This window comes from Triplophysa rosa, linkage group LG6, assembly GCF_024868665.1.
Source record: "Triplophysa rosa linkage group LG6, Trosa_1v2, whole genome shotgun sequence".
Lineage (NCBI taxonomy): Eukaryota > Metazoa > Chordata > Actinopteri > Cypriniformes > Nemacheilidae > Triplophysa > Triplophysa rosa.
In genome coordinates, this window is record NC_079895.1 from 6764988 (window position 1) to 6789871 (window position 24884).

The 24884-nt window shown below is 38.4% G+C and overlaps 3 protein-coding genes across 4 annotated transcripts in view; 2 read left to right on the top strand and 1 right to left on the bottom strand.

The window, feature by feature from the left end:
• Positions 1–206: 206 nt before the first annotated feature.
• Positions 207–13378, bottom strand: stam2 (signal transducing adaptor molecule (SH3 domain and ITAM motif) 2). Its single transcript, XM_057336405.1, has 14 exons — positions 13213–13378; positions 9111–9195; positions 8795–8870; positions 7340–7435; positions 7079–7225; positions 6005–6071; positions 4601–4793; positions 4315–4409; positions 4150–4232; positions 3978–4065; positions 3834–3888; positions 3601–3757; positions 3373–3518; positions 207–2556 (listed from the first exon to the last, which is right to left on the bottom strand). The coding sequence occupies exons 1-14, from the start codon at positions 13250–13252 to the stop codon at positions 2355–2357; spliced, it is 1530 nt and encodes a 509-aa protein (XP_057192388.1). The 5' UTR covers positions 13253–13378; the 3' UTR covers positions 207–2354.
• Positions 13379–13799: 421 nt separating this feature from the next.
• On the top strand, positions 13800–18953 carry hacd2 (3-hydroxyacyl-CoA dehydratase 2). Its single transcript, XM_057335709.1, has 7 exons — positions 13800–14006; positions 15255–15372; positions 15601–15619; positions 16177–16265; positions 16932–17053; positions 17155–17333; positions 17546–18953. The coding sequence occupies exons 1-7, from the start codon at positions 13885–13887 to the stop codon at positions 17626–17628; spliced, it is 732 nt and encodes a 243-aa protein (XP_057191692.1). The 5' UTR covers positions 13800–13884; the 3' UTR covers positions 17629–18953.
• A 1028-nt stretch (positions 18954–19981) lies between these two features.
• adcy5 (adenylate cyclase 5) overlaps positions 19982–24884 on the top strand; it is a 62517-nt gene continuing 57614 nt past the window's right edge. The window contains exon 1 of one of the 2 annotated variants that reach the window (XM_057335707.1): positions 19982–22128. In XM_057335707.1, the coding sequence (XP_057191690.1) occupies positions 21205–22128 (924 nt within the window). In that variant the 5' untranslated portion in view covers positions 19982–21204. The remainder of the gene's footprint in view (positions 22129–24884) is intronic. The other variant, XM_057335708.1, reaches the window with a different exon arrangement.

Below are 24884 nucleotides of genomic sequence, written 5' to 3' on the forward strand. Positions count from 1 at the left end.
CAGGAAATCTAAAGGAACGGACTTATTACAGTAATTAGTACAGGTAAATTGGCCTTACTGCATTAATCAAAATGATCAATAATGCAATGTTAGGCTTATATGCATAATATGTAATATGCAAATCATCATTACAATACAGCTATAAAATTTCTCACAATTCCCGAAAATATAATTTAAGGAACAATACATGCAATTTAGGAATGATTACTTTAATGCAACTCAAATATAACAGGCAAGTGATATAAAAGCAGTTTTACCCTGATTATGACTTAACCATTATTCAGCTATTGAAAGTTTGAAAAACAGTGTCAAGTCAAATTCTTTAAAGCGACAGTTCACCAAAAAACAAAATATATTCTCATCATTTACTGTAATTACACTCATGTGTTTCAAAAACTATACGACTTTCTTCTGTGACACACAAAACGTGATCATTTGACAAAAGTCTCAGTGGTTTTTGTGTCCATACATTGGAAGTCAATGGGGGTCAATGTTGAGTGGTTACCGAAAATCTTCAAAACATCTTTTCTGTGTTCTGCAGAAGAAAGTATGTCATAGAGGTTTGAAATGACATGAAAGTGAATAAATGATTAAAGAATTTTCATATATATATGCACTAATGCAAAAACAGTATTCATACTAATAATAAACATTACTGTATATACATTATAAATCAAAGGTATAATAAATCAGCGCCTCATGCATAAAGAATTGATAAGGAAATGCTAAACTGCAGATCTGTATCAATTAAATTCAGTGGCTGTAGTTTTACCAGGCAGACTATGATGATCCAGCACTCATGAGGTTGATCATTAGCAGATTATTAGCGGAGTGTATCAGAGCTCGATTCTGTCAAAACATGCCTGGAATGACTAATGTCTGATGAATCAAACACCAGCCTTGTATAATAAATGCAGCTTAATTAACATTTAGATTCATTAAAAGAAATGAGAAGACATCTGCAGCACTCAAGTCAGTTTCAAAGAGATCTTCCTCTCTCTCTCTCTCTCTGTAAATATGCAGTCTTAAAAGCAGCTATTGAAAGGTCATTTTTATTTTTTGAAGACTATAAGAGTTCACCTTGTTACAAAAGGAAATTGAAAAATGAGCAGGCAGGATACAAAGAAATATTGATGTTACAAAGAGAGTACAATACACATAAATCTCTTAAAACATATAGGTTTACAAAATACAGCAGCTTTCTGAATTAAAGTCTCGAGTCGATTTCTACTTTTATTCAATCTCTCGAAAGGCATCTGGTGGTAAATAAATGTTCATAAAGTTAAGGTGCAATACAGACAAAGCGAGATACTTAACATCTAATATACAATATCTTTTATTAAGCAGTTTAAGAAAATAATATTTATACTACACAATCCCATTTTACTGAGAATTTCGAAAATTGTGATTTTTGTCCTTATCAAGGCATTATTAATTGAGGGTGGGGGTTGTAAGAAAAAGTATTTTTGTTCTTTTCACCTACCTAAGAAGAAAAAAGCAACTATTTTTTCATTTCTGTAAAATTATAAGACACTGTATGCAATTTTACACGCCTTAAATTAAATCGGACCACGAAAAACACCCACAACGCAAACACAAGCGGTACTTTCATATTATAAATATCAATATACAGTGAAACATATGGATTGACCATAAAGGGATTGCATCTGTGACTACTTTCAAATCATGTAAAGTTTGCAAAGGCTTTTACAAACATTACACGAAAGCCAATGACAATGGCTTTAAACTGCTGTTACAATGCTTTCTGCTAATTCTGTCCCATAGTTCTGGACTCAATAACAGCAGCCAGAACCTTAAACCATCATTTTGTGAGTTTCTACAAGTGCTGAGTCTTGGCACGTGAATTCTTTCCAGATATGCTGATCTGCTGTATGATAATCTTAATGTAATTGTCCTCTCTATAATGCATGGTGCTATTAAAAATGGTTGGAGTCTTCCTACCCAGAATGGAAAACAGCACTGTGAACCTACCAATCAAAAGCATTATCTTTATATAACGAATGTGCATTATTATGATCTTATGATTCATAATCAGAACAATTAAAAATATGCTGGTGATTATCATGAGAGGACATCTTGTTTTAGGTTAGTGTGATGCATTCCAACGACTCTCAACCTGCCCTAAACTTCTTCAAAGAGTTATTAAGAAGGAATGACGATTATGTTTTTGCATCCATTGAGAGAATCGCTGTCCTGTGTGGATCAGGACATTATCAGCAAATGTCAAATCTTTCATGCACCTGCCATCAAAAACTCTCTCCACCCAATTTCACCACTTGGAATTTGCATTGGTAGAGACATAGCGACTGTGAAGTAGGACCTTTCCCACAGCTTTACAGCAGGGGTTGCTGATAGAAAGCTGCTTGCGGCTGCTGGTGTGTAGGCTGGGCCAGGGCTGACATTGGATAGGAGGTTGGAGGCAGACCAGCATTAGCGTTTTGATAGGCAGATATGTCCATAGCCACACCCATCTGCGGCGGATAAGCACCGGGTGCTCCAGGAGTGTGGTTCACGTATCCCGCATTCATGGGGCCACTGCAAGAATGAACAATATCACAGTTAATCAGGAATGTTACCTCTAACCCAAGTTTTATTTTCGTCTCACGCAGGTCTTCACGTTGTACTTCGGAGTCCAAAAATGTGCACAATCAACGCGAGAACATTTGCAAGTAGTTCAGCAATTATTCGCGACAGCTGGGTATTTGGATTTACTCCAAAAACTTAACAAATACTGAAAAGTGGAATGCATCGCAAGAAATGCAAAGAATGCAAGCTGCTCTTGAAAAGAAATGCATTATGCAACATTAAGTGTAACTAGTAGGGGTGCAAAATAGATCAACATTTCATGTGCATATTGCAATATGGAAATAGCAATGGTTTGCAATAAAGAAATGATTTGAATACTTCAGGTTTTGGGTTGAAAATGAATGTGTGTGGATGAGTGCTTGTGCATGCATTTTAAGATTCAGAAAGAATCATGAAAGTATGTCGGTAATTTTAACACAATTTTCAGTTTTAAATACCTTTGAATTTAGTTCAGATTGATTTTTAGAAACTTAACGCATTATTATGTTGCATATGGTATGTTGCATTATTCAGCAAGTTATCACATATTGCTTTTTTGGGAAGCCCTATTAACCAGAATCATGCAGAGTTGGAAATTAAACAGACTCAATAACAAATCATACCACACCCCAGAACAATTTTAAATACGGAAAACGGCAATCCATAAATGGACTGAGTATCATAAGCTCTAGTGTTAAAATGAGAACAGAACAGGACTTCAAGAGCCCAAGAACAGTATTCAGCAGCACCATCAGAATGAACGAATCAACAAAAGGGGGTGATTACCTGATATAGGGAGGTTGCGCTGGCTGACCGGCGGCTGCTGAATTGACTGATGGAGGGAGAGAACAGAGAGGACCGGCCTGATCTGTACTGAGACTATAGCCTTGAGGAACGCCAGAGGACATGTAGGCTCCAGACGGCTGATAACCCTGAAATAAAACCGGTAAAACATAAAAGAATCAGAAATGAAAATGAGAATAACCAGATTTGCACACATGTAAATATTCCCACCTGCATAGCGAGCGAAGGAGGGGCTCCCGGGTAAGTGCCCTGCACAGACTGCATTTTGGAGTAGGCGTTGTAAAGCGGAGCTTCATTCATTAACTGGTTATACAGCTCCAGAGCTTCCAGCACCTTTACGTTCAGCTCGGACCACTCTGAGTGTTTCCTGCAGGAGAGAGAGAGAGATAGTTTCAAAGATTGAGAATGCAACCAGTCCTGATGTTTATCACCTGGACACACACCTGTCCATTTCTTGAAGCTTCTCATCAATCATTGGGTTCATCTTTTCACAAGCACCTGGGAGGAGTAAATAAATAAATAACAATTAACACAAAATGAAAAGCTTTTGTCTAGTCATGTCTAGTAGAACTATCTGTTCCTGTTACCTTCTAATGCAAGCAGCTCTGCGCTGTCGGGTGACGCATCTGCAGGGTCTGTGTTTTGGAGCAGGTAAAGAGTTCTGTCCATCTTCTCCTGTAGAGGTAATAAAACCAACACATGACATAAAACACCAAGAAAAAAGATCTGCAGACTCTATCCAGAACATCCAGCACTCACCTCATCTATATACACAGGCTCAGGTTCAGCTTTAACTTCAACGATAGGCTCCTCAGGAACGGTGGTCTTCTCCATATACATCACTGTGACAGACAGAATTCAGGAGATCTACATGTGCAATTACAAGAGGCATTGTACAAGATGACACACTAAACTGTGTATTACCAGGGTCTGGTTCAGCATTCAAGTTGGTGGTGACAAAGTTGGATGGGAAAAGCCCCGTTCCTCTGTGGTTCTCTCCTTTCCACCAGTTTGGATCACTGTTGGACAATAATATTGTAAAGCGTAACCACAATATTATTAAAAGTGTAATAATCACAATTATGGAGGATATCAGCATTGGCCATTAAAAATCCATATGGATCAATAAAACTAACTCAAAATGATCCGAGACACATATCGTGAACTCATACATTTTCTTGAACAATCGGATCGTAGATGTGCTGTTTACCTGTCATCTAGGACCAGCACAAGCTCTCCAGCCTTAAAGGTGAGCTCATTGTCCTCAGCCGCCTCGAAATCGTAGAGGGCGCGCACCTTACGAGACTCCTTCACGCTGTTGGTGTTGTAGGGTGGATCAGCAATCACAGTGAGGGATCGAGTCTCTACCTGCTGTTTCTGCTCCTGTAAGGACAGCTCAATGGCTGCACAAAACAGGACATAGCCTTATTATATGGGCAATTCCAGCATAATGGATGTGACATTTTGCGTTATGGATGTGACATAAAAATGCTTGGAGAATGTATTTGTTACCAACAGTTTGGGGCAAGTTACTTGGAAAAAGTAATTAATTACTAGTTCCTAATTACATATTCAATAGTGTAGTTAGATTACAGTACAAATTACTCTCTCCAAAAAGTATTTCATTACTTATTACTAATTACTTTCTATATCCTACATCAACCTTGATTAGTTAAGTGATTCAAGGATTGCCATGAAACGGCTCATATTCATTCAAATGAATAATATAAAACTACATAAAGTAATATTATTAACTGACCAAAGTATTACAAATGTGAGAATTATACATTAAAGCACAGATTTTAAAGTTAGACTTTGAATTTTGATGTCAATTCCACTATTGCACACACATATATTACACAAAGTATTTAGTTTAATTACATCAGAAGTAACTGTAATTAAATTACAGAAAAATTAGAGTAATCCCTTACTTTACTTTTCCAAGGGAAAAGTAAATAAATTACAGTAACACATTACTTAGTAACTAGTTACACCCAACACTGGTTACCAATATACTAAACCCTTGTGGATAGAGTTTAAACATCAGAAAAAAATCAGTCTATGCACAAGTTTTCTATTTAAAAAAAGGGAAATAAACATGCGTTACGGATGTGACAAAAAAGGACACGGTCTTTGCGAGACAACAAACTTTTTAGGATTTCTGTGAATTAAAATGCACAAACCTGAAGTAATAATACCCAATAAATGGAGTAGGGATGGCTCTTCATAGAACATAAAATTGTTACTTTATTTTAATTTTCACGTCCCCATTTATGAGGAATATGTGCTGTTATGGATGTGACAATCCTGAAAATGGCACTTACCTGACTATGCAAAATCATGCACTAAAAATAGTTTTTAATAAAACTTTAAAAATAAGTGCTTTAAAAACTTGAAGAGAGACCTCACATGGGTAATGGAACTACCAAATGTTGATATCTGTGCTGTTAGTGTAGTAAAAAGTGTAGTAAGGTTTTTTCATGGTAAGGTTGACATTTTCACAGAATTGCCCATCTACCTATACAGCAAACAGTGCCAGTAAATAATCTAATGATGCTTTAGTGAGGCACCCATATGAGATGACAAAACTACAAACAGACATTATTTTTTTCACCTTTGGCCAGGTCATCATCTGATATTTTGCTGGCGGCAGGGGTGCTGTTGGGTTTTCCGCTGGAGTTCTGCAAGAAACAAAGATCAATGATGTCAGAAAATGAGCATCGATCAAACCCTCAAACATATATCATTCAATTTACTTTATATTTTGCATAAATCCACTTTAAAGGGAGAGTTTAAACCAAAAGGTGAAAACTAACCCCATGTTTTTTCAAACCCATATGACTTTTCTTTCACAAAAAGAAATATTAGGAAGATTGTTAGGGATTGACAGCCTCAGTTCCCATTGACTTTTAAGTGTATAGATAAAAACAGCATTCAATTTTCTTAAACAAAATCTGTTGTTGGTTTTATTGCGCAACTGCTATATCAAGACAGGACTACAATGCCATCTGTAGGTGTACAATAGTAAATGCCACAGGAAAGGAGCTATCAAACATTCACAGGTAGATACAGATCAGATGCGAGTCAGTAGTTCATGACCTACATAAATAGACCTTCAAGGGACAAAGTCTTCTGAACTGTTTTAATACAAATGTGTATTGATATGTACTTTAACAAATAAGTTGCTGTAGTCAAATATAATGGCCTAACATTACAAGGAGAGGACGATCAACCGACAATATGAGGCCAAGATGTAGTTGGTAAAACAAATATGCTACGGGAAATTCCATTCTAGGCTTTTGGTTCACTTGTCTCAAGTTTGCACACATTCTTTAACACACTACTCATATGCCTCTAACCCACATAACTAAAGTGCCAGCAGATGTCATGTGAGAAACTGCAGTCATTTTTAGTCACATGATTTAGAATTCATTCTCACAGTGGTGTTTTTGACATTTTGGAAATGACAGAAACTTCAAAACTACACTGATTTACCTGGCAAAACAACAAACATCTGTGACATTTCTGGTGCTCCTATAGGCACAGAATAACTAATGGCTTATGCAAATCTGACACATGAGTCCAAGTTTAAACCCAGTCGAGAGACAAGGTCACTTATCTAGTCCAAATACAAGAACAGCTGACATCAGTACATTCACCATTTTGTGAGTTGAGTTGGTAAGAATACCTGGTTGCTTGAGCTGGGGAAGGTCATTCCCTCTTCCTTCAGGGATTTTATGGTGGCACTGATGAGGCTTAGTTGTGGGTCTTTCTGGAAGTCTTCGGCCCACTCGACCATCAGGGCCTTTAGTTTCTCGCCAACCTTTGGGTGAGCCTGAAGAGAAGAGAGTGACAGACATCATTCAGTCAAATCCCTACTCGTGGTTTTAAAACACAATCCATGCAATTATATTTATTCTTATTTTATACGTGGAATAAAGTTATTTACCCTGTTTAGCACTTGTTTAACTTCACTGGCAAACTCTCGCGAACAGATTTCTAGGTGAAAAATCTTCCCGCTGTTTGAGACGCAGGCACCAAGCAACTACATGACAGAAATTACAAGTGTTTTAGAAGTCATTACAAATCGTTTCTAACAGTTTCCACATTTTTGGACAGCTGAATTTCACTTTTCCATAATGTTGAAAGACATTTATGATTAGGCGATACAGAGTATTTTGATTCATACTGATTAACTTATTCAATCATAACCATTCGACATTTGTAAACCCGGCAGACCACTTCACTGACTCTGACTCACTGACTCAAAAGAATGATTTGCTCACAAACTGAATATCACCTTTAGACAAAATTTTACTTTACGCAAGCTCAATATAAAAGTGATATCTATCGGTTTAAATACTTCATTACATATTCATAATAATAATTTCTATTAGTTATTAGATTGAAGCTTTTTAAGGCTAGCCTTAAGGAGGGTTTTTACTTCTGCGTCGGACCTACGCCGTAGACAACGTGCCGGTTTTTGTTTAAACTTGTGCGTTGTTGTCCACGTCGACAGGCAATGGCCACTAGGCATCAGTGTCCACAGGCATGTTGCTTGTGTAACCAAGACAAGAGCCGAAGAAGAAACGGTTTGTTGTGTATACTGTCTGAAGCATTTAGCAGTGATAGCGACAAGTAAACAGTCACTTTTGCAGCTTGAGTTATTACATACAGAATAACACGTAATTTATTTATATAATTCGTTCGGAAATGCGTATGAGTAAACCCGAAGCTATCACTGAGTTTTTTGACCTGAAGGGAGGGGGTTCAAGCAGACCAATCACAGTGCTTGCAGTCTGCGTCGCAATGACACACTGTTACAGATTTGGAGAAGTACGCGTCAGGCTACCTACGGCGTAGGGTACGTGTCTCTGCGCAGGCTACGGCGTAGGTCTGGCGCAGAAGTAAAAATCCGCCTTTAACCTTTATATGCAGGCTTTAAATAATGATAAGAATCCTGGGATTGCATGCTCTCTTTAAAAAACATTTTTACTTCTTTTACTGGGGTGTACTTTTAATGTGTAGATAAGTGAAGCGTTTTTTTACTAAAGCTCACAAACCTGATGAACAACTTAAAATCTTACTGTAACGATAAAGCTAAAGCCAATGAGAAAGAATTTAGTGATGTCTAAAAATAGAGTGTGAAACATCTTTGCAGGCTGGGATGTGTTTGTGAGTGAAGGCCTGTAGAGACGCTGTCAAGTCCAGATGCTGCAAAAATATATCTTCGCATTTTGTGAATGTTCGCATGCGGTATGAAAAATCCATTGTTTTAATTATGCCGTGTCGTTGAGTCTCACATTCGCTTTTTCGTATCCAGTATAAAAACCCCATAAATATAACACGTAGTATTGGGATTATCTCAGTTCCTGAAATAAAGAACTGAGAGTGAAGGGCTCACCGTTAATGCTTGCATGGCAACATGAGGGACCTTGTGGTTGACCCGCTTCATGACTGACCGGAGGCAATCTTTTGCACTGAAGAAAAAAAAAAGAGTGTATATCAGAAGAATTATGCATAAAGGCAACATTTTAAGAAAGCTAACAACTAAATACATGTACAGATGTTTTGGATAAAAGCATTTTCTGAATGGTTCAATGTTAACAGAACGATAAATTTAGTTGTTCAACTCTAGCTCGTATGCTGATATTTGAACAGAAAGTAGAAATCTGATGAATTTTCCTCAGGGCAAACAGAGCGATCAAATTTCTGCTCACCCATTCGGAGTCGTTCCCACCCGGTCACAGATATCCATAATGAGGGCCCAGTCCTCTGTTGTATTTGTTTCACTCGTTGCTTTCTCTAAAATGCAAATGAGGATTCAAATGAGACCCTCAATACATTACGATGTCATATTGTCATAGAAAATTTCCACGGAATATTCTTACTGTATTCTTGGTCAGTTTGGTCAATTCATTCAGCACAAGTCATAACAAACGGATGAAAGCATAAACTATTTCCTGATGGAATTAAACTCTTGCTTGAAAGTAATTTAAACATTATGTATGTTTCACCTCTAAGGGTTAATATTACCAGACAGGGCTCTACACTGCTACCATTTCCAATAGTATCCACCTGTAGGCAAGCAGCCACTCATTTTTAATACACACGATCCAGACCACCAGTCTCAGGCTGGAAGGGGCGGGCCGACAGCAACACGCCTTTTCGGACAAACGCATTAACAGCATGGTGCAGAGCAGGGTGAGTTCTGTCCAGTTTTAGTTTTTATGTTGTGAAAAATCTATGTATATTGTAAGTTGATGATCTGGGAAGGAATGATCTGTTGTCTTCAACTCCACCGCTGATGGCCATCAATCAGACGGGAACGAGAAATCATGTTAGCAGATGAGGTAAAGTTTTATAATTGTTGCGAACAATTGTGGTCCATAAATAAGTGACTGCTCGAAACAAGTTAGTGGCTTGCTAGACACTACTTCCGCATTTGTCCACAACACTGTTGTCATGCAGTTTCTACGGCTCTCACTAAATCCTTGGTGTTTCGAGTCAGATCCGTGGGCGTGGCTTGTTGGTTTTGACTAAATCCTTGGTGTTTCAATTCTTACGAAACCTTTACCCTAACCCACACCCTAACCCTAACCTTACTCTAACCATCTAAACTACCTATGATTGTTAAAATCTAAAAAAAAAACACTGTTGCGTGATGACGTCAGACTCGAAACACCAATTCAATTCAATTCAATTTTATTTATATAGCGCTTTTCACAATGTGCATTGTTCCAAAGCAGCTTTACAAAGGATTTAGTGAGAGCTGGTTTCTACGTCAGTAATGGCGGTAACAAAGGGTAAAGCGGATATGACGCCATTGACAGGCGACTGCACAGCCCCGTGTCACTGTTTAGAATGGCGATTTTCTCACGATTTACAAGTAGTTGGAAACATTTGAGATATTGTAAGTACTCAGCTGAACAAAACATATAACACTAGCTTAGTGGTTTTTGGATATTTTACTACAAAAATATTTACAAACTGCACCTTTAACTTTTCTTTTTAAGAGTCTTAATTTCTTAATTTTTGTTTACTATTTCTGTTGCAATTATACATATACTATACATCTATTACATTTTTTAAAAATATGTTCTGTTTGAGTGTGTTTTGTTGAAATGTTTGTTCATATAAGAAATGCAAGAATTTATTCCATTTATTTGAATAGTATATTTGACATTGAAAGTATAAACTTTGTGCCTATGTGTTTTCAGTGTTGTCGTGTAGACGGTGAAACCGGAGTTTCTAAAAATCTTCACCCTGGCCGGAGTTTTCTAAAAAGTTTGGTTTCAGTGACGAACTAAGTGACGCTATAAGACACAAAGTTCACACGAGACTAAAGTGCAATTTGATTTCATCGTTTGTAATTCTCAAATCAAATGTTATTAATTAGGCATATACATATTTAATATATTTTAATGATTCGTGTTTCGGTTTGTCTGTATTCTTTGGTGGACAGTTGGCTTCAGTATAGAGGGTATGCACGTGTCGTCACTTTCCCATGTGAACACGCCGGAATGCGACTGCTTGAGTGGTAAAACACTGGGCAAAATGAATGGTTACAATATCAGGATATCAGGATTCCTTTGTAAGTCATAAGGTAGTCGTAAGGATCACCGTCGAGTCCAGCTGCTTGTAGTTTCAGCAAATAATTGCGTGTTTTAGTCCCGGATTTTGTTCCTCCTATTGAATGCAGCAATTTTGCCTTAGTTTTACCACTCAAGGGAGCGTGTCCCGGCGTGTTCACGTGGGAAAGTTGTCGTGATCTCAGTCTAGTCGTGACCTTCTTGTCTTGTGTGAGTGTTTGTTTTGTTTTGTCAAACTCTTGTGGAACCGTCTTGACGGCTCTCCAAGTGTTTAGTGTCTACGTCATTAGCCCCGTCCCCGTGTCTCCCCTTCAGGCTTTCCTCTCACCGGGTTTCCATCACCTCATCACCTACACTCCTGTTGCTCGTCCCTAATTAGCAGTCCCCCTTGGCTCCTTATGATTATTCACCTGTTGTTCATTCCCCGCTGATTAGGTCCCCTCTATTTAATCCCTCTTGTTTTCTTGTCTTTTGTCAGACCGTTGCGTGTGTAATGCCAGCTCTGACTGCCACAGTCTTGTTTAGTTTATTTTGTCTTAGTCTTAGTAATCTCTTAGTCGTGTTTATTTGTTTCAGTAGTGCTCCAGTGTCTTGTTGCTCTTGGCTACTCTCTTCTCCCCTGTACCTCCTCAGTGTTCTCTGGCGTCTCGGACCTCCGCTCTCATCACCTCCCGGCATCTCCTCACAAGGGATCACCACAGTCATTCGGATTCTGCCAGCGGGTCGAGACCCCTCCCCGCTGAGCGTCCGTTAGAGTCAAGGTTTTTCCTGTCTGGATTCTATTACCGTTCTTACCGTGAGTGCCGCTGGGTCGAGTCATCTCCCCACGGGCTCACGAGGTACCTGTAGCTGGTTTCAGGTGGACTGTTGTGTGATCAATAAAACCCTCTTTTCCCGCATTTGAGTCTCCGAATCTCTTATTCCTCCCGAGTCATGACAAAAGTGATGTCAATGCATACCTTCTATAACAGTGGTTCTCAAACTTTTTCATTGTAAGGCCCCCTTTGTGTTAAGTGCATCGCTTTGCGGCCCCCCATATAAAGACGTATAATCTTAAACTTAGAATTTTAATTAAACCAAAAACATTCAGTTATACAATGCTGGAACCTCAGTTCTTTTGGTTGGTGGTGTCATTTTTCTGATGTTTGATTGCATAAAATCTATGATAAATTTCTATATTTCATAAAATGCCACAAAATCTGTGACCCCCCTGGATCCATCTTGGGGCCCCCAGTTTGAGAACCACTGCTCTATAATAACGTTATTCATTAAAACTTGACGCAGTGATATGAAACTGTAATGTGGTTTACAGATCTGGAACTACTTTATAGGTAGGTGTGCGCTTCCTGAAAAACATTGCACACCCTTAGAATGTTCGCCAGTCAATCACAATGAGGCATTCAGCAGCCCCCCCCCCCCCTTGGTATATAATCAATAATAACCAATAAGCTTAGTTTATCATTTTTGTGCATACTATATGGTGCCAAATAAATGTTTATTAAAAACAATCTTTTTTGTCTTTGCGCCTACATTTTTGACTGTGCTCCTAATTTTTTAAATGAAGGATTATGTAATTAAGTTACCATAGTGCCCTGCCAGGTTTTGAAGAAGCATTTAAATGTAAATGAAATGTTTTTGCATCCGTTACTCAGAATAGAAGCAACTTGTTATGCCTGTTCTTTTGTATAGAGTAACGTTAGTCTATCCAACTTGTCACAACAAGCAAAACAACCGTCCCTCTCATATTAAATAAAAACACGTGTATTCTTTTACGAACACAACAGGCTTAACTCGAGAAATATTTTAATGTGGAAGTTTTAAAAACCTTATTACCTTACAAAAAAAGGTAAATGAGGGCTTTTATAAATATTTCATAGAAACTCCACTCACAAATTAAACTAATGTAAAATAAAAAAAATATTTATCATGTATACCCAAACAGCTCAAAACGTATAGTCTCTGTAAACTTATAAAACAGACAGAGGTTAGGACCTCTGTCAGCAAACACAACAGTATAAGTTTTTGCCTATTGTTAAATACTGTCATCTTAACTGGGTTTGGGCTCCTAAATATTAATATCCTTAAGCATAAGAAAACTTCTACTACTCAAAAGAAAACGATCAGTGGGAGAACAAGGAAACCCCTTAAAGATATGTGACTATGACTGTATAGAAATCGGCCCTGTCAGGATCGCACTCACTTCGATATAAAACAAGACTGTCAAACTTACCCGCATCCTGATCAAATGGGTTTTGGCCAAATAAAGGCATTTTGTGACCTCTTCTTATATATTAATACCGAAATGAAAGCGTGTTGTCTATGTTGATCGACGAAATATCCTTCCCACATCCATTAAATTGCGTTCACTTCCACCAGTTGCTCTTCCGTAAACTTAGTAGACCAACAAGATGCCTGTAAGGAAGCGCATAATGTTTATAACGCTAAGAAATAATTGTAGAATTTAACCTAGTGTCCGAATTTGACCATTTATATAGAATTGAAAAGATTGTTAAATTATTGTTTGTTTCTACAATATCTATTTTTTACAGTCAGGCATAAATGTCGGGTCCTCTTAAACTAGAGAAAACGTAGCGCACTGCCATCTAGGGTGCGGAATAAATCTTTCTAAAACATAGTTAACCCCATCCCAAACAAAAAAATTAAATCACATACATTGTTTGTGTTATTATTATTATTCAATGCTTAGTATTTTGTATCAACAGCTATTTCAAACAATATTGCACGCGGTCCATGAATGAAAGAAATGCACAGATTAATTAGATTCTGTCATCGACAGGGGGCGCCACAAGCGCAAGTATCTCCTATACATGTCAAAAAGGCCATACGCCTTTATTCACCCGCACCACTTGGATGATCCAGTCTCTCTAATGATAGCTCAGTCATGTCGGCACCTGCTATGGGGACCAGCAAAACAGCGCACGATTCGAGCAACAAGAAGAAAAGGGGACCCGGAACGCTGGCCACCGCTTATTTGGTCATTTACAACGTGGTTATGACAGCAGGGTATGATGAAAATCCAATGCGCTTCCGTGCTCTCTGTTCCAGCGTGTGACAGCAAGAATGGGTAGTAGTAGGATTTCCGCCACTGTGCTTGTAGTGGTTCCCTGTTGTTTCTCTTTTGAGTTTACCACTGTATTGTTTAAAATAGCTCATTAAATGTATTCGATAATTCTGCGAATCAACGCAATGCAATACATTCAAAGCCTATTAACGGCGTGTGTATAATCTTTCAGCACACGCCCGAGATTCACCAGGGTCTACAGTACATGCATGTATTGTTCTATTTAAACAGTCACTTGTTCTCAGTGTTTGTCTAAATGTATGTATGCAAATTCAGCGGGTTTTTTTTCTTCAGTTTGATAAGCTACAGAGAGCGTCGAGTCATGCGTAAATGAATGAAAGTCCACCTTACTGGTACAGTAGTGTCATAACTTGATAACTGTTGCACAATATTGATGTCCGATTTGGTAACGAATCTTTGGCTAAACCGGTTCTTTTCAGTGAGTCGGTTGAACTTGTTACTATCACGAAAAACGAGAATTTTGGGACTAAAACTGAGAGATGGGTGACAAAAATAACACAACATTTAAAACAATTGATGCATCTTAATCATAATGGTGAAAACCTAATTTTTGAGGACGCATTAAAATTAGTGGTATAAATGAACCGATTTTTTTAAACGAGCCAGGGTTTTTTTCATTAAAACGAACTGCAAACGAGCTGATTGGTTCAAATAAATTGGACTATCGCTCATCTGTTGCAAAAAAAGTACCATAGTTACCCAACCGGGTGTGTTACATTTTCTCCATGTTATTTGGAGGCCACAGTGGGCTTTTTCCACAAGTTAGGACTAGTATTTACCACCCCATCTTGTTTGACTTCTTGACCTTGCCATTCTCTTGAGTCAGTTTAGTTTAGTATTGCTAAGCTCATTTAGTTGGAGATATTCAGGAGATGATGTGGATGGTTCTTGTGTGCATGCTAGTATGCTGGACTATCCTTTCTCTTCCAGGCATAAAAGAAGTAAATGATAGCTGAAACTAAAGACATTGTTACTTCCACATGTACCACTGACTGAATTATGTGTGTAACCGTAAATGGACTGGATTCTTTATTGAAATGAGACTGTTACATCCCATAACTATCTGTCAATCGCTGTGCTGTAAGAGATTTGCATGTAGTTCTGTGTTTGTCTGATTCCTCAAAGCCAATGACACAACAGAGTTACCCTATTGTTCTTATTTCATTTAGATGGTTGGTCATTGCTGTTGGACTTGTTCGAGCGTACCTTGCCAGAGGCAGCTATCATGGGCTTTATTATTCCATAGAGAAGCCCCTAAAATTCTTTCAGACTGGTGCACTTCTTGAGGTGAGTGACACGAGGGCTATTCAAATTTTAATGCATTTAATGAATGCTTTATTTTTACTGCAATTAAACAAACGTATGAATGCACGTGTGAAATGCAAATTTATATATATATATATACTGTATATATATATAATATATATAGTTTTCTCTTCCTGTAGAGTGTTTGCATTTGATTAGTTTTATGAGGCTCGTGCACTGTTTAATATTTGGTCTTTTCTCACCTGACAGATATTGCATTGTGCAGTGGGTAAGTAATGAATCACAAAAAATCTATACTATAAATATTAACTCGGTTAAGTATAACAATGAGAGTGTCTATGCAAGTGAAGCCCTTTAACTCTGTAGTATGGGCACTGGTTTCTCCACCAGCAGTGTGATGTGATAAAGCGGATGTCTCGCTGCAACCGTGGAACACAGAGTTCACAGTCCACACCTCATTATCTGGGACTCAATGCTTAATGTGACCTTTCCCAGAGCAAACAACCAGCCACATGCAGCTGGCTCTGTTGCATCAAATCACTGCCTTCATTATTGCTGTTCTTAAATTAAATTCATGTTCATGTCTTTTAAGTCTATTTGTGTGCTTTCTCGTGTTGTGTAGTGTATCTTAAAAAATGAGTCTCTGACTATCTTTTGTGGTCCATGAATCTCAATGCAGAGATTTTAAAACTTTATTCTTTTCTATATAGTTTGTAATTTTAAATTCTCTATTACAACTTATGTCTGCATGAATGCTCTGATTATACCTTCATTGCAGGAATCACCTGGTTAATCTCTTTGCCTTTTTTTTTAAATGTTGTGAAGGAATCGTACCCTCTTCTGTGGTCCTTACTGGGTTCCAGGTGATGTCACGGGTGTTCCTTACCTGGGCAGTCACACACAGTGTTAGAGAGGTAAGTTTGCACCATAAATCAATTTACTTTTGATCATTATCATCAATTATCAAGCCATAATGAGTAGTAATAAATTATTTTGAATTCTGTTTATGAAGGCAAACTTATTGTCCGCAGTCTGCTGCCACCTGGTGGCTAATTCTGTGTTATAGCACCAGTATTCAAATATTGACAAGCAGCTATTTTTGTACAATTTTAGTAAGAAAAAAGTATTTCATTGCATTTACCTGTAATGTTTTTTTTTTTTTTTAACTTAGAATTAGGGTTTGATTGTCTATCCCAGAGAAAGACAACTATGCCAAAGGGTATACTGTAGGTCTGTCAGTTATTGTATTCCTGCGAGCAACCTGCCTGAACCAAAACTGGAGAGTAGTACTAATATACTGTATGTAGTGTCTATTTTTGCCTGTTTTTGTTGTTGAATAACCCGTTTTCAAGCCTGTGTGTGTGTAGAGACAATGTTGGAATCTTTGTGAGATCTGAATAAGTTTTGACATGCTTCTTTCTATTTTCGATGTTATCTTTGTGTGATGAGTGGCTTCGTTGAATTGCAATGGAAGCATAGCGGACATAACTGCATGGTTCTTGACTTGACAATACTTATTGAAACTGGCATGCTGTGGAGTTCCATAACTTCCTTATAATGAATAGTTCCTCTTGTCTTAGGTCCAAAGTGAAGACAGTGTTCTTCTGTTCGTGGCGGCCTGGACCATCACAGAAATCATCCGTTACTCCTTTTACACCTTCAGCCTGCTCAACCATCTGCCTTACCTCATCAAATGGGCAAGGTAAACGTTTCATAAATTAAGTGGACACCACTTGCACATGCACCTCACTACTTATAGTAAAAATGAAATAATGGAACTTACCATCTTGCAAACCTTCACAGGTACACATTTTTTTTTGTGCTGTATCCAATGGGTGTGGCGGGTGAACTTCTGACCATCTACGCTGCGCTACCATACGTGCAAAAAACAGGACTTTACTCCATCACCTTGCCTAACAAGTACAATTTTTCCTTCGACTACCACACCTTCCTTATCCTCATCATGATCTCCTACATTCCATGTGAGTTCCTAATTCACTCATAGAGGAAATTTAAGTGTTCTTTAAAAATGTTATCATGTTTTCTCAAAATGCCGAGTTTTTATATTGATATTCTGTGCATAAATAAGTTGCTATTTTGATCTTGTGTAACTGTAAAAGCTCTGAATGCTCGAGCTTGTCCAATCAATCAACAGCTCCGTTTCTGTTAATGAGTGTTTGTTTGTGTTTTTCAGTATTCCCACAGCTCTATTTCCACATGATGCGCCAGAGGAAGAAAGTTCTAGGTCACGTGGATGAGTACAGCAAAGTGGAATAACTTGCCCAGACGTGCGCTTATCAGACTGATTGCACCAATGGAGAAAGTGGATAACCTTTAAAAGCCACACTTTACTGATTAAAAAAAAGAAGAAAAAGCCTTCTTGTTGATAAACAGGACAGATATTAAGATGATTGCTAACGTTAATACTTTGGTAACAAGAATACTGTTGCTTTTGGTGATTTTAGGGCTCGTGTAACTACATTAAATGCTTGTTCTTACTTTAGAGGAGAATTGCATTACCAAACTAATACATACAAGTTACTGTGTGAAGATTTTGTTCTAAAATAGGTTAACTGACCAAATGTAGTAGCAGACTTTGACATTCAGAGAAAATCGCAAGACGTGAGATATGTCTGTGGTGTTTTCAAACAGGAGGAATATCCCATCATTCTGTGTACTGTGCTCTGCATTATATTTCAGGCATTTTAATCTAATGACTTAAGTATTTGCATCTCACACACCTCATTTATTTTGTTTTATATTTGAGTATGTGAATGATGTTTTGCATTTAACACTTTTAGTAACTTCAAAAACACATGTTGGTTAATTCCTACTGTACTGTACGATTATTAGTATTTTATTTGTTTGTTTTGTGGTGTGTTTTTTAAATGACCATTTAGGATCAAAAGCAATTCCTCAAACCATTGTTGATTGTTTATTTTGTTCTGTGTTAGATAAATATCGGTTTCGGTTGGTTTGTGACTATTTGCCCAGAAAAGGTGTTAATCTCACAGAAATTGTTTCGGACCTCAGTCAACGCTGCTAATGTATTAGATGTGTATTGTTGTCATTGAGCTGACTCATTCAGAGCTTTACTGTGGAAGTGTTCGGCTGGGTGAAGGCTACAGGAGTACAGCCCAAGTGAAAGTGAGCACTAGCCTCGGCTCTGGGGCTAATTGGATTTGAATGCCTCTAGTCATGCTTTCCCAATGAGTCAAATCTAATAATATGTAGAAAAGGCTCAGAGTCAAGACTAACTTAACACTTTATTGTCTGTCTACGAAATCATCAGAGCAATCCAACTTCTCAGCCTCCCCTAAAACCTTTGCTAAGTTTGAGTGTATTTGCAAACAAAGTGGTCTGTTTTCCATATCAAGCCTCTTCCAGAAAAGATTAGCATGGGATGAGATGCATGTAGGCTGGAATACAACTTTGAATAATGCATGTAAAAGTGGTGTGGCAATACCTCGATTAACAGAAGCATGACCCTTCAGTAAAAATGCTGATTTTGATATTAAAGTTTTGCATGGGACCAGCAAACTTTGTACAGATAGTAATAGAATGATATATATTTACAATAAACCATAACATGGGAAGCGAAACCATTTGCATCCAATTTGTCAGGATATGTGTGCTTATATAGATTTAAAACATTTATTTTGATTTCAGTGTTTTAGCTGTAGTGTAATTGGAAGTGTTGTCTCTTATCTAAACATACTGTGACAGTATGTTTACAATTAAACACCTATTTAATTCATAGTCATGAACTCTATGTTCGTCCTTCACATGATGGCAGTAGAGCTCTATCCATGACACTGACATAATGGGGCAATATTTGTTGGTTTAGCTGATTTTCATAAACCATGTTATGCAGTTTTTAAAATACTTCAATTTAATTAATGTAATAATTAATTTATATACAAATAAAATTTTACAGGGTAATTTTTGTGCTCTCACCCTTGAATTTTGGTAGCATTTTTTAATCACTTGTCACTAGGTTTTTTTGCCTAAAGTATTAATTTTTGATTACTCTCACTTTTTTGTTATTGTTTAAAAAGTTAGTAAATCGGAATTAATACAATTTGTGTAAAAATCCTGTTTCCTGTGCTGTGATCTAAAACACATGAACTCCTATTTAGACAACTAAGAAAAAAAGTACTCTACAATCCTATTTCACGTCCTTATATTATATTTGAGCAGTGTTCATTATTTTTTATGTAGTTTAAAGTTTAATTTTCCTTAAGGTTTATATCTCATCTGGTGAAAGGATGGAAGTCATGAGACCCATGAAAAACAAAACCGGACAAGGCGAGGCTGTTGACTCCAAACAACAAGATCTTTTGTCAGACTGCCATAAAACAGTTAAGTTATTATTTTTGTGGCCAGTTGTAAACATATGTTTTACATGCTTAAAACATAAAAATGACAGCACATTGTTTCCAATAACATTAAAATAAAATGTCCTGAAGATAAATGCCTAATATTTAATTGATTCTCAATTAAAATGCTTCATAATCTCCCTCATACTTTTTGCTCTTTGTATTATTCTAAAATTTCATAAACCTTTTAACAAATATTTCTTGTGTATGGACAGACACTCCTCTTTATCCAAATCACTATGCTGTGACACATGCGTCGACCAATAGAAAAAGTCGTTGGAAACTTGTGCAGCCATCTAACCAATAGGATAACGCGTAAGGCGGAGCGTAAAGATCAGACTTGGTTGAATGGCAATACAAAGGCACGGAGCACTAAAAGCAATGATAACGTTTAATCAATACTGCGTGTGCTTCGGTGTCGAGAATCTGCAGGGAAAAGACGCTCAGCTCACCCAGTACAGCCGATACGCGGCTCGGTGCGCGCGAGGCGGATTCGACGCTCTGGCGGCGTGACAGTCCATCTCCATCAAGACGCAGATGCTGCTGCTGCATCAGGAGGTATTGGAAATACCTATCTGCACGGATGAAGACTTTCATCACCAAAGGACACCTATGAGGTCATAACTGCATGGGGGTGACGCGACTGACCATGAAGGACCATCGGAAACGTCAGGATTTTACAGCAATCGTGAGGGGAGATCATGTAATCGTTTAGTGGGCTGCGTCCACATTCACAGGTGTACAGCTTGCGTGGATCAATGCGGACACGCCATGGAGTCATGCTCTGCACTTTCTGCTCTTACCAAACCGTACATTTGCGGACACTATTTGTTTCTGTGAGAAAAAATGAGGAGAACCAAGAAACGCAATGAGCGTAAAGTCAGTGGTCATTAAATTGGACGTCATTTTACGCTCTCTGTGTTTGCGTATTTGTTGGTTGAAATGTTGAGCGCCGTTACATTAAGAGAGTAACCATCCTCTGTGGTTTACTTCATCTCCCGTGACACTCTACACGGGTCCCCAATGACTACATTGTATATTTAATTATTTCTAAGTGCCCTCTGAAGTATTTGTAATGATGTAGAACCAGCAGATTGATTTGGGGAATTGTTTTCGTCTTTGTTCCACAACTTTACCCCGCTCACATTGGTCCTCAGTTTCCACTTTAGTTATACAGGTATCTAGTAGGCGAAATGCTGCATTGAAGACCTCTTCAGGACAACGTTTACTGATTTTCATGACGTCTAACAGCAGCCCGCAAAGCGTGCGTCTCGTGTAGCTTTCATTCAGTCGTCTTATAAATACATCACCAGCTAATAAGCTAAGCTATGTCTTAAAATGGTAAAGTGCAATACGTTCCTCAAAATAATGATTGAAACAGCGCCTGTTGTCTGTCAAAACTGTGGGATCACGCACGAGTAAGCTTGTCATTTTAGTTGCATATATTCATATATCTTATGTAATAATCGAGATCATGTCCAGATCTAACAGTGTGAGCCCACCCGGCGCTGGCGCTCCTGGACTTAGGGGAGGGACGGAGCACAGATCAGCTTGGGGCGAGTCTGAGTCCGTGGCGAACGGATGTCCATACTCGGCCAGATCCTCCAGCAAGAAGCTCATACGGTCCAACAGTCGGTGGAGAGAGGAGGATGACTTCGAGCGACAGCCGGGCCGAGCCACGACCACTATCAGCCGGGTTAGCTTCAGATCCAAGTCTGCTTGGCAGGAACATGGAGAGGAAAGTCGCAACAATAACCGATCGTCCCCGATGTATCGAGATGGAGAAGTGAGACCCAAGTCTGTGGAGTTGGGTTTGGAGGACAGGAGAACCAAGTCCAAGCCAGAGGAGGAGCTCATGCCCGAAGTGAACTTTTCCATGATCGCGTGCTGCAACGGCGTGATGCAGATCTTCAAATCCAAGAAATTCCAGTCGGAGAAGTTGGAGAGGCTTTACCAGCGATACTTTTTCCGACTTAACCAGAGCAGTCTGACGATGCTCATGGCCGTCCTGGTGCTTGTGTGCGCGGTGATGCTGGGCTTCCGCTGCGCCGGGGGAACGTGTCGGCTCACGTTCGTTGTGGTTTTCTCCGTGGCGATCTTGCTCATCTTTACGCTGATGGTCGTGTGCAACAGAAACTGCTTCCATCAGGATCACATGTGGATAGTGTGCTATGTGGTCATTGTGGTGGTACTGGTCGTACAGGTGGTCGGCGTGCTGCTCGTGCAGCCGCGGAGCGCGTCTGAGGGAATCTGGTGGACCGTGTTTTTCATCCATGTCATTTACACTCTTTTGCCGGTCCGGATGAGAGCGGCGGTCATCACTGGAATTATACTGTCAGCCATACATGTGTTGGTGTCGTGGAAGTTAAACGAGATGGACGTCTTTTTGTGGAAACAGGTGAGCCATATACTGTACTGAACTACTATGGGCTACTATAAATATAACTGCAATTTATATTCTTCAGTACTTTAGAAAAGTAATGACCATAAGGAAACACTTCACGTTTTTATGATAAACTGAGAAAGGGAATTGGACTGAAGAAATGTGGTAGACATATGAGGTTCTGCTCGGTTAGATGATGCTCAGATTGTGTCTTTCAAGTGTTTAATAGTGGAACTTGACTTGTATGTTTATTTTGGTCAAGAAGCATTTTGCTGGAATTTGTCACACTTTTTTGTTGATTTCTTATTTTGATTGGGAAGATGCTTGATTTTCCAAATAAACTGGGGTTAAACGAGATGCTCAATCTCAAATCTTCGTAGTAATCTTCATAGTAATTCTGCTTGAAGTCCTCTTTGAATTACATTTTGACATCTTAAAGTCAACCACCATGCGTTAAATATATAAATAAAAATGTTCCATGTAAACTCTTGTGATTTAAAAATTTCATTGCTCTACGAACTATTAATAACTTTATAGGAAATGTGTTTTCCTTGGCCTTATATAATTGTGTTTTCACTAAAAACACAGACTCTTTGAATGGCGTGTGTGGGAACGGACTGCAGTATTTAGCTCTTTCCAGTTTCCATACAATGCTGTTGTCTTTATCATATCAGATCTTTCTCTGTTTAAATGGGACCTAGCTGCTCTCCACTAGTGTGTTGTTGTTATCTAGATCCTGGTTTACAGGATGCATTCGAAGTGCTCTCATAAATAGAGACTAGTTATAATTGATTTGTTTTTTATGAGATTTTAATTTGGGGCGAGAGTTGCTGTTTCCAAGATGAGGCTCTAAAATATTTACTTTTAATATAAATATAGTGCAAGTTATAGTCTGTACATTTGTTGTACTTGATGTCTCTTTAAACATACAGTCCATGGGGCACAAGAGTATGAGAACAAAAGTTATTTTTGTCAAAATTAACATGCTTTTCTGAATTTAAGCCTATTTACTGCGCTTTTGCTGCAATGACAGCATTTACCCATTGGCATGGACTCATTAAGATTGTACAAAACCTGATGATATATTTTTGTTCCAGTATGATCTGAGAGAGCATTATGTGTTTTAGTGAAAGCAAGAAAATCGGGGCTTTTAGAGGAATTATAAAGAATAACGAGATCAATGGAAAAAAGCGTATTTGATTTAAAACAGAAATAGTACAGAAGCGTATAGTTCTCCTTTTGCACATTACTTTGTTCAATTTTTTTTCCAAAATGCTAAAACTTTGTTTATCTCCTGATTAGATTAGATTTAAAATTGCAAACTTTGAAATTAGTATCAGACATTTGGATCCCACTGTATTGACGGGTCACAAATCCAAAAAGGCTATAAATTCCTTTCAAAATCATACAATCCTATTTTGAAGGTGCCAGTTTCATATCCGGCTTAATCCAGCACAAATTAAGCTCTGATGGATACGGTCACACGGCTTCTAATAACACACTGTAGTAAATTTTGATAACAGCACAGATTAAAATACCAGAGAAACTTTTTGCCTATTTTGGTCTTAAACTTTTGTAAAAGAAATAGGCTGCAAAACAAACATGTCAATTAGGATAAGATCAAACCATATGTGCTTTTCAGGATTGTCTGACACATGATCAACAAACTTCAGTCTCCAGCTCCATTTCCTTTGTGTATTTAAATGGGAGGTGGGTTGTGAGACCCAGTTAGAGGAGCTAGCATGCGTGCTTCCCCTAGGGGAGAAGAAGGTGGACAAAGTCTTGCCTGCTACATCTCTAGCTGTAACATGGTTTGTGCCTGCAAATTGAATTGCACCGCACTGAAACGTGCAGACCCACTGGAATTCAAAACAGATGTCCTGCCTGGTCCTTTTGAAAGATCTGCTATTAATTTGGCTTTGAAAGTCAACCCCTTTGGAGGCATTAACCTTCCCCCAGGCCATGCTGACTACGTGCTCTACTGTGCAGCATGCTGAAGAAAGCAACACCCCTTTGGGACTAGTGTAGAGCTCACACACACATAATCTTTTCATGGGTTGTCAACTTTGTTTGGCAGTTAGCCATCTGATATTTCTCAATTAATTGCTCAAGTGGTAATGAATAAGTAGGATACAAATTACATGCAATGAAATCAGTAAACCGTGTTTATCGGGTGTAGCAGTTTACATTGTGATGTACATTGCAAGAAATTAATTTCTTAGTATTTGGGTTTTGTTTTGCAGTACAAATATCTAAAAACTCTTAAACATTGGACATTTTCTTCATATGCAAAATTACCCAAAATATTAATTCTTGTTTACTGGAACTTTACTTGTTTTTAAGGAATTAGGCATTAGCAAATATTTTTGCTTATTTTATATAGAACACTGAAGTTAATATATGGACGCCTTTACTGTTAGTAAACATTGTGACACATTTTTGTGGGCGGAGCTTACGTGGAGGCAGAAAGATCCCTCTGACCGAAAAAACCCTTTTAAATTTTAACATGCAAGGTCACTCACTGTCTGGGACCCCGATTGTTTTTGAAAAAGTTCACTTTAACGGCAGGAACCTGGCCGACCTGTAGAGACGAACTGGCAGGATTACCTCCAGTTAACAGGGTTTTTCCTGGCTCAAAATGAGGCTGAGGTGGTGCCATCCTGATCTTGTACACACACACACACACACACACACACACACACACACACACACACACACACACACACACACACACACACGACAACCACACACACACACACACACACACACCA

Bases quoted from the DNA above. Each gene is read 5' to 3' on its own strand.
- stam2 (XM_057336405.1), bottom strand. From the start codon at position 13,252: ATGCCTTTATTTGGCCAAAACCCATTTGATCAGGATGCGG. The intron at 6,072-7,078 runs GTATTCTTACCA...TGTTTCTTGCAG, and splicing joins TCCCCAGCTCAAGCAACCAG to AACTCCAGCGGAAAACCCAA. The intron at 3,519-3,600 runs GTGGGAATATTT...GTTTTATTTCAG, and splicing joins CTCCTTCGCTCGCTATGCAG to GGTTATCAGCCGTCTGGAGC.
- hacd2 (XM_057335709.1), top strand. From the start codon at position 13,885: ATGTCGGCACCTGCTATGGGGACCAGCAAAACAGCGCACGATTCGAGC. The intron at 14,007-15,254 runs GTATGATGAAAA...TATTTCATTTAG, and splicing joins AACGTGGTTATGACAGCAGG to ATGGTTGGTCATTGCTGTTG. The intron at 17,054-17,154 runs GTAAACGTTTCA...AAACCTTCACAG, and splicing joins TACCTCATCAAATGGGCAAG to GTACACATTTTTTTTTGTGC.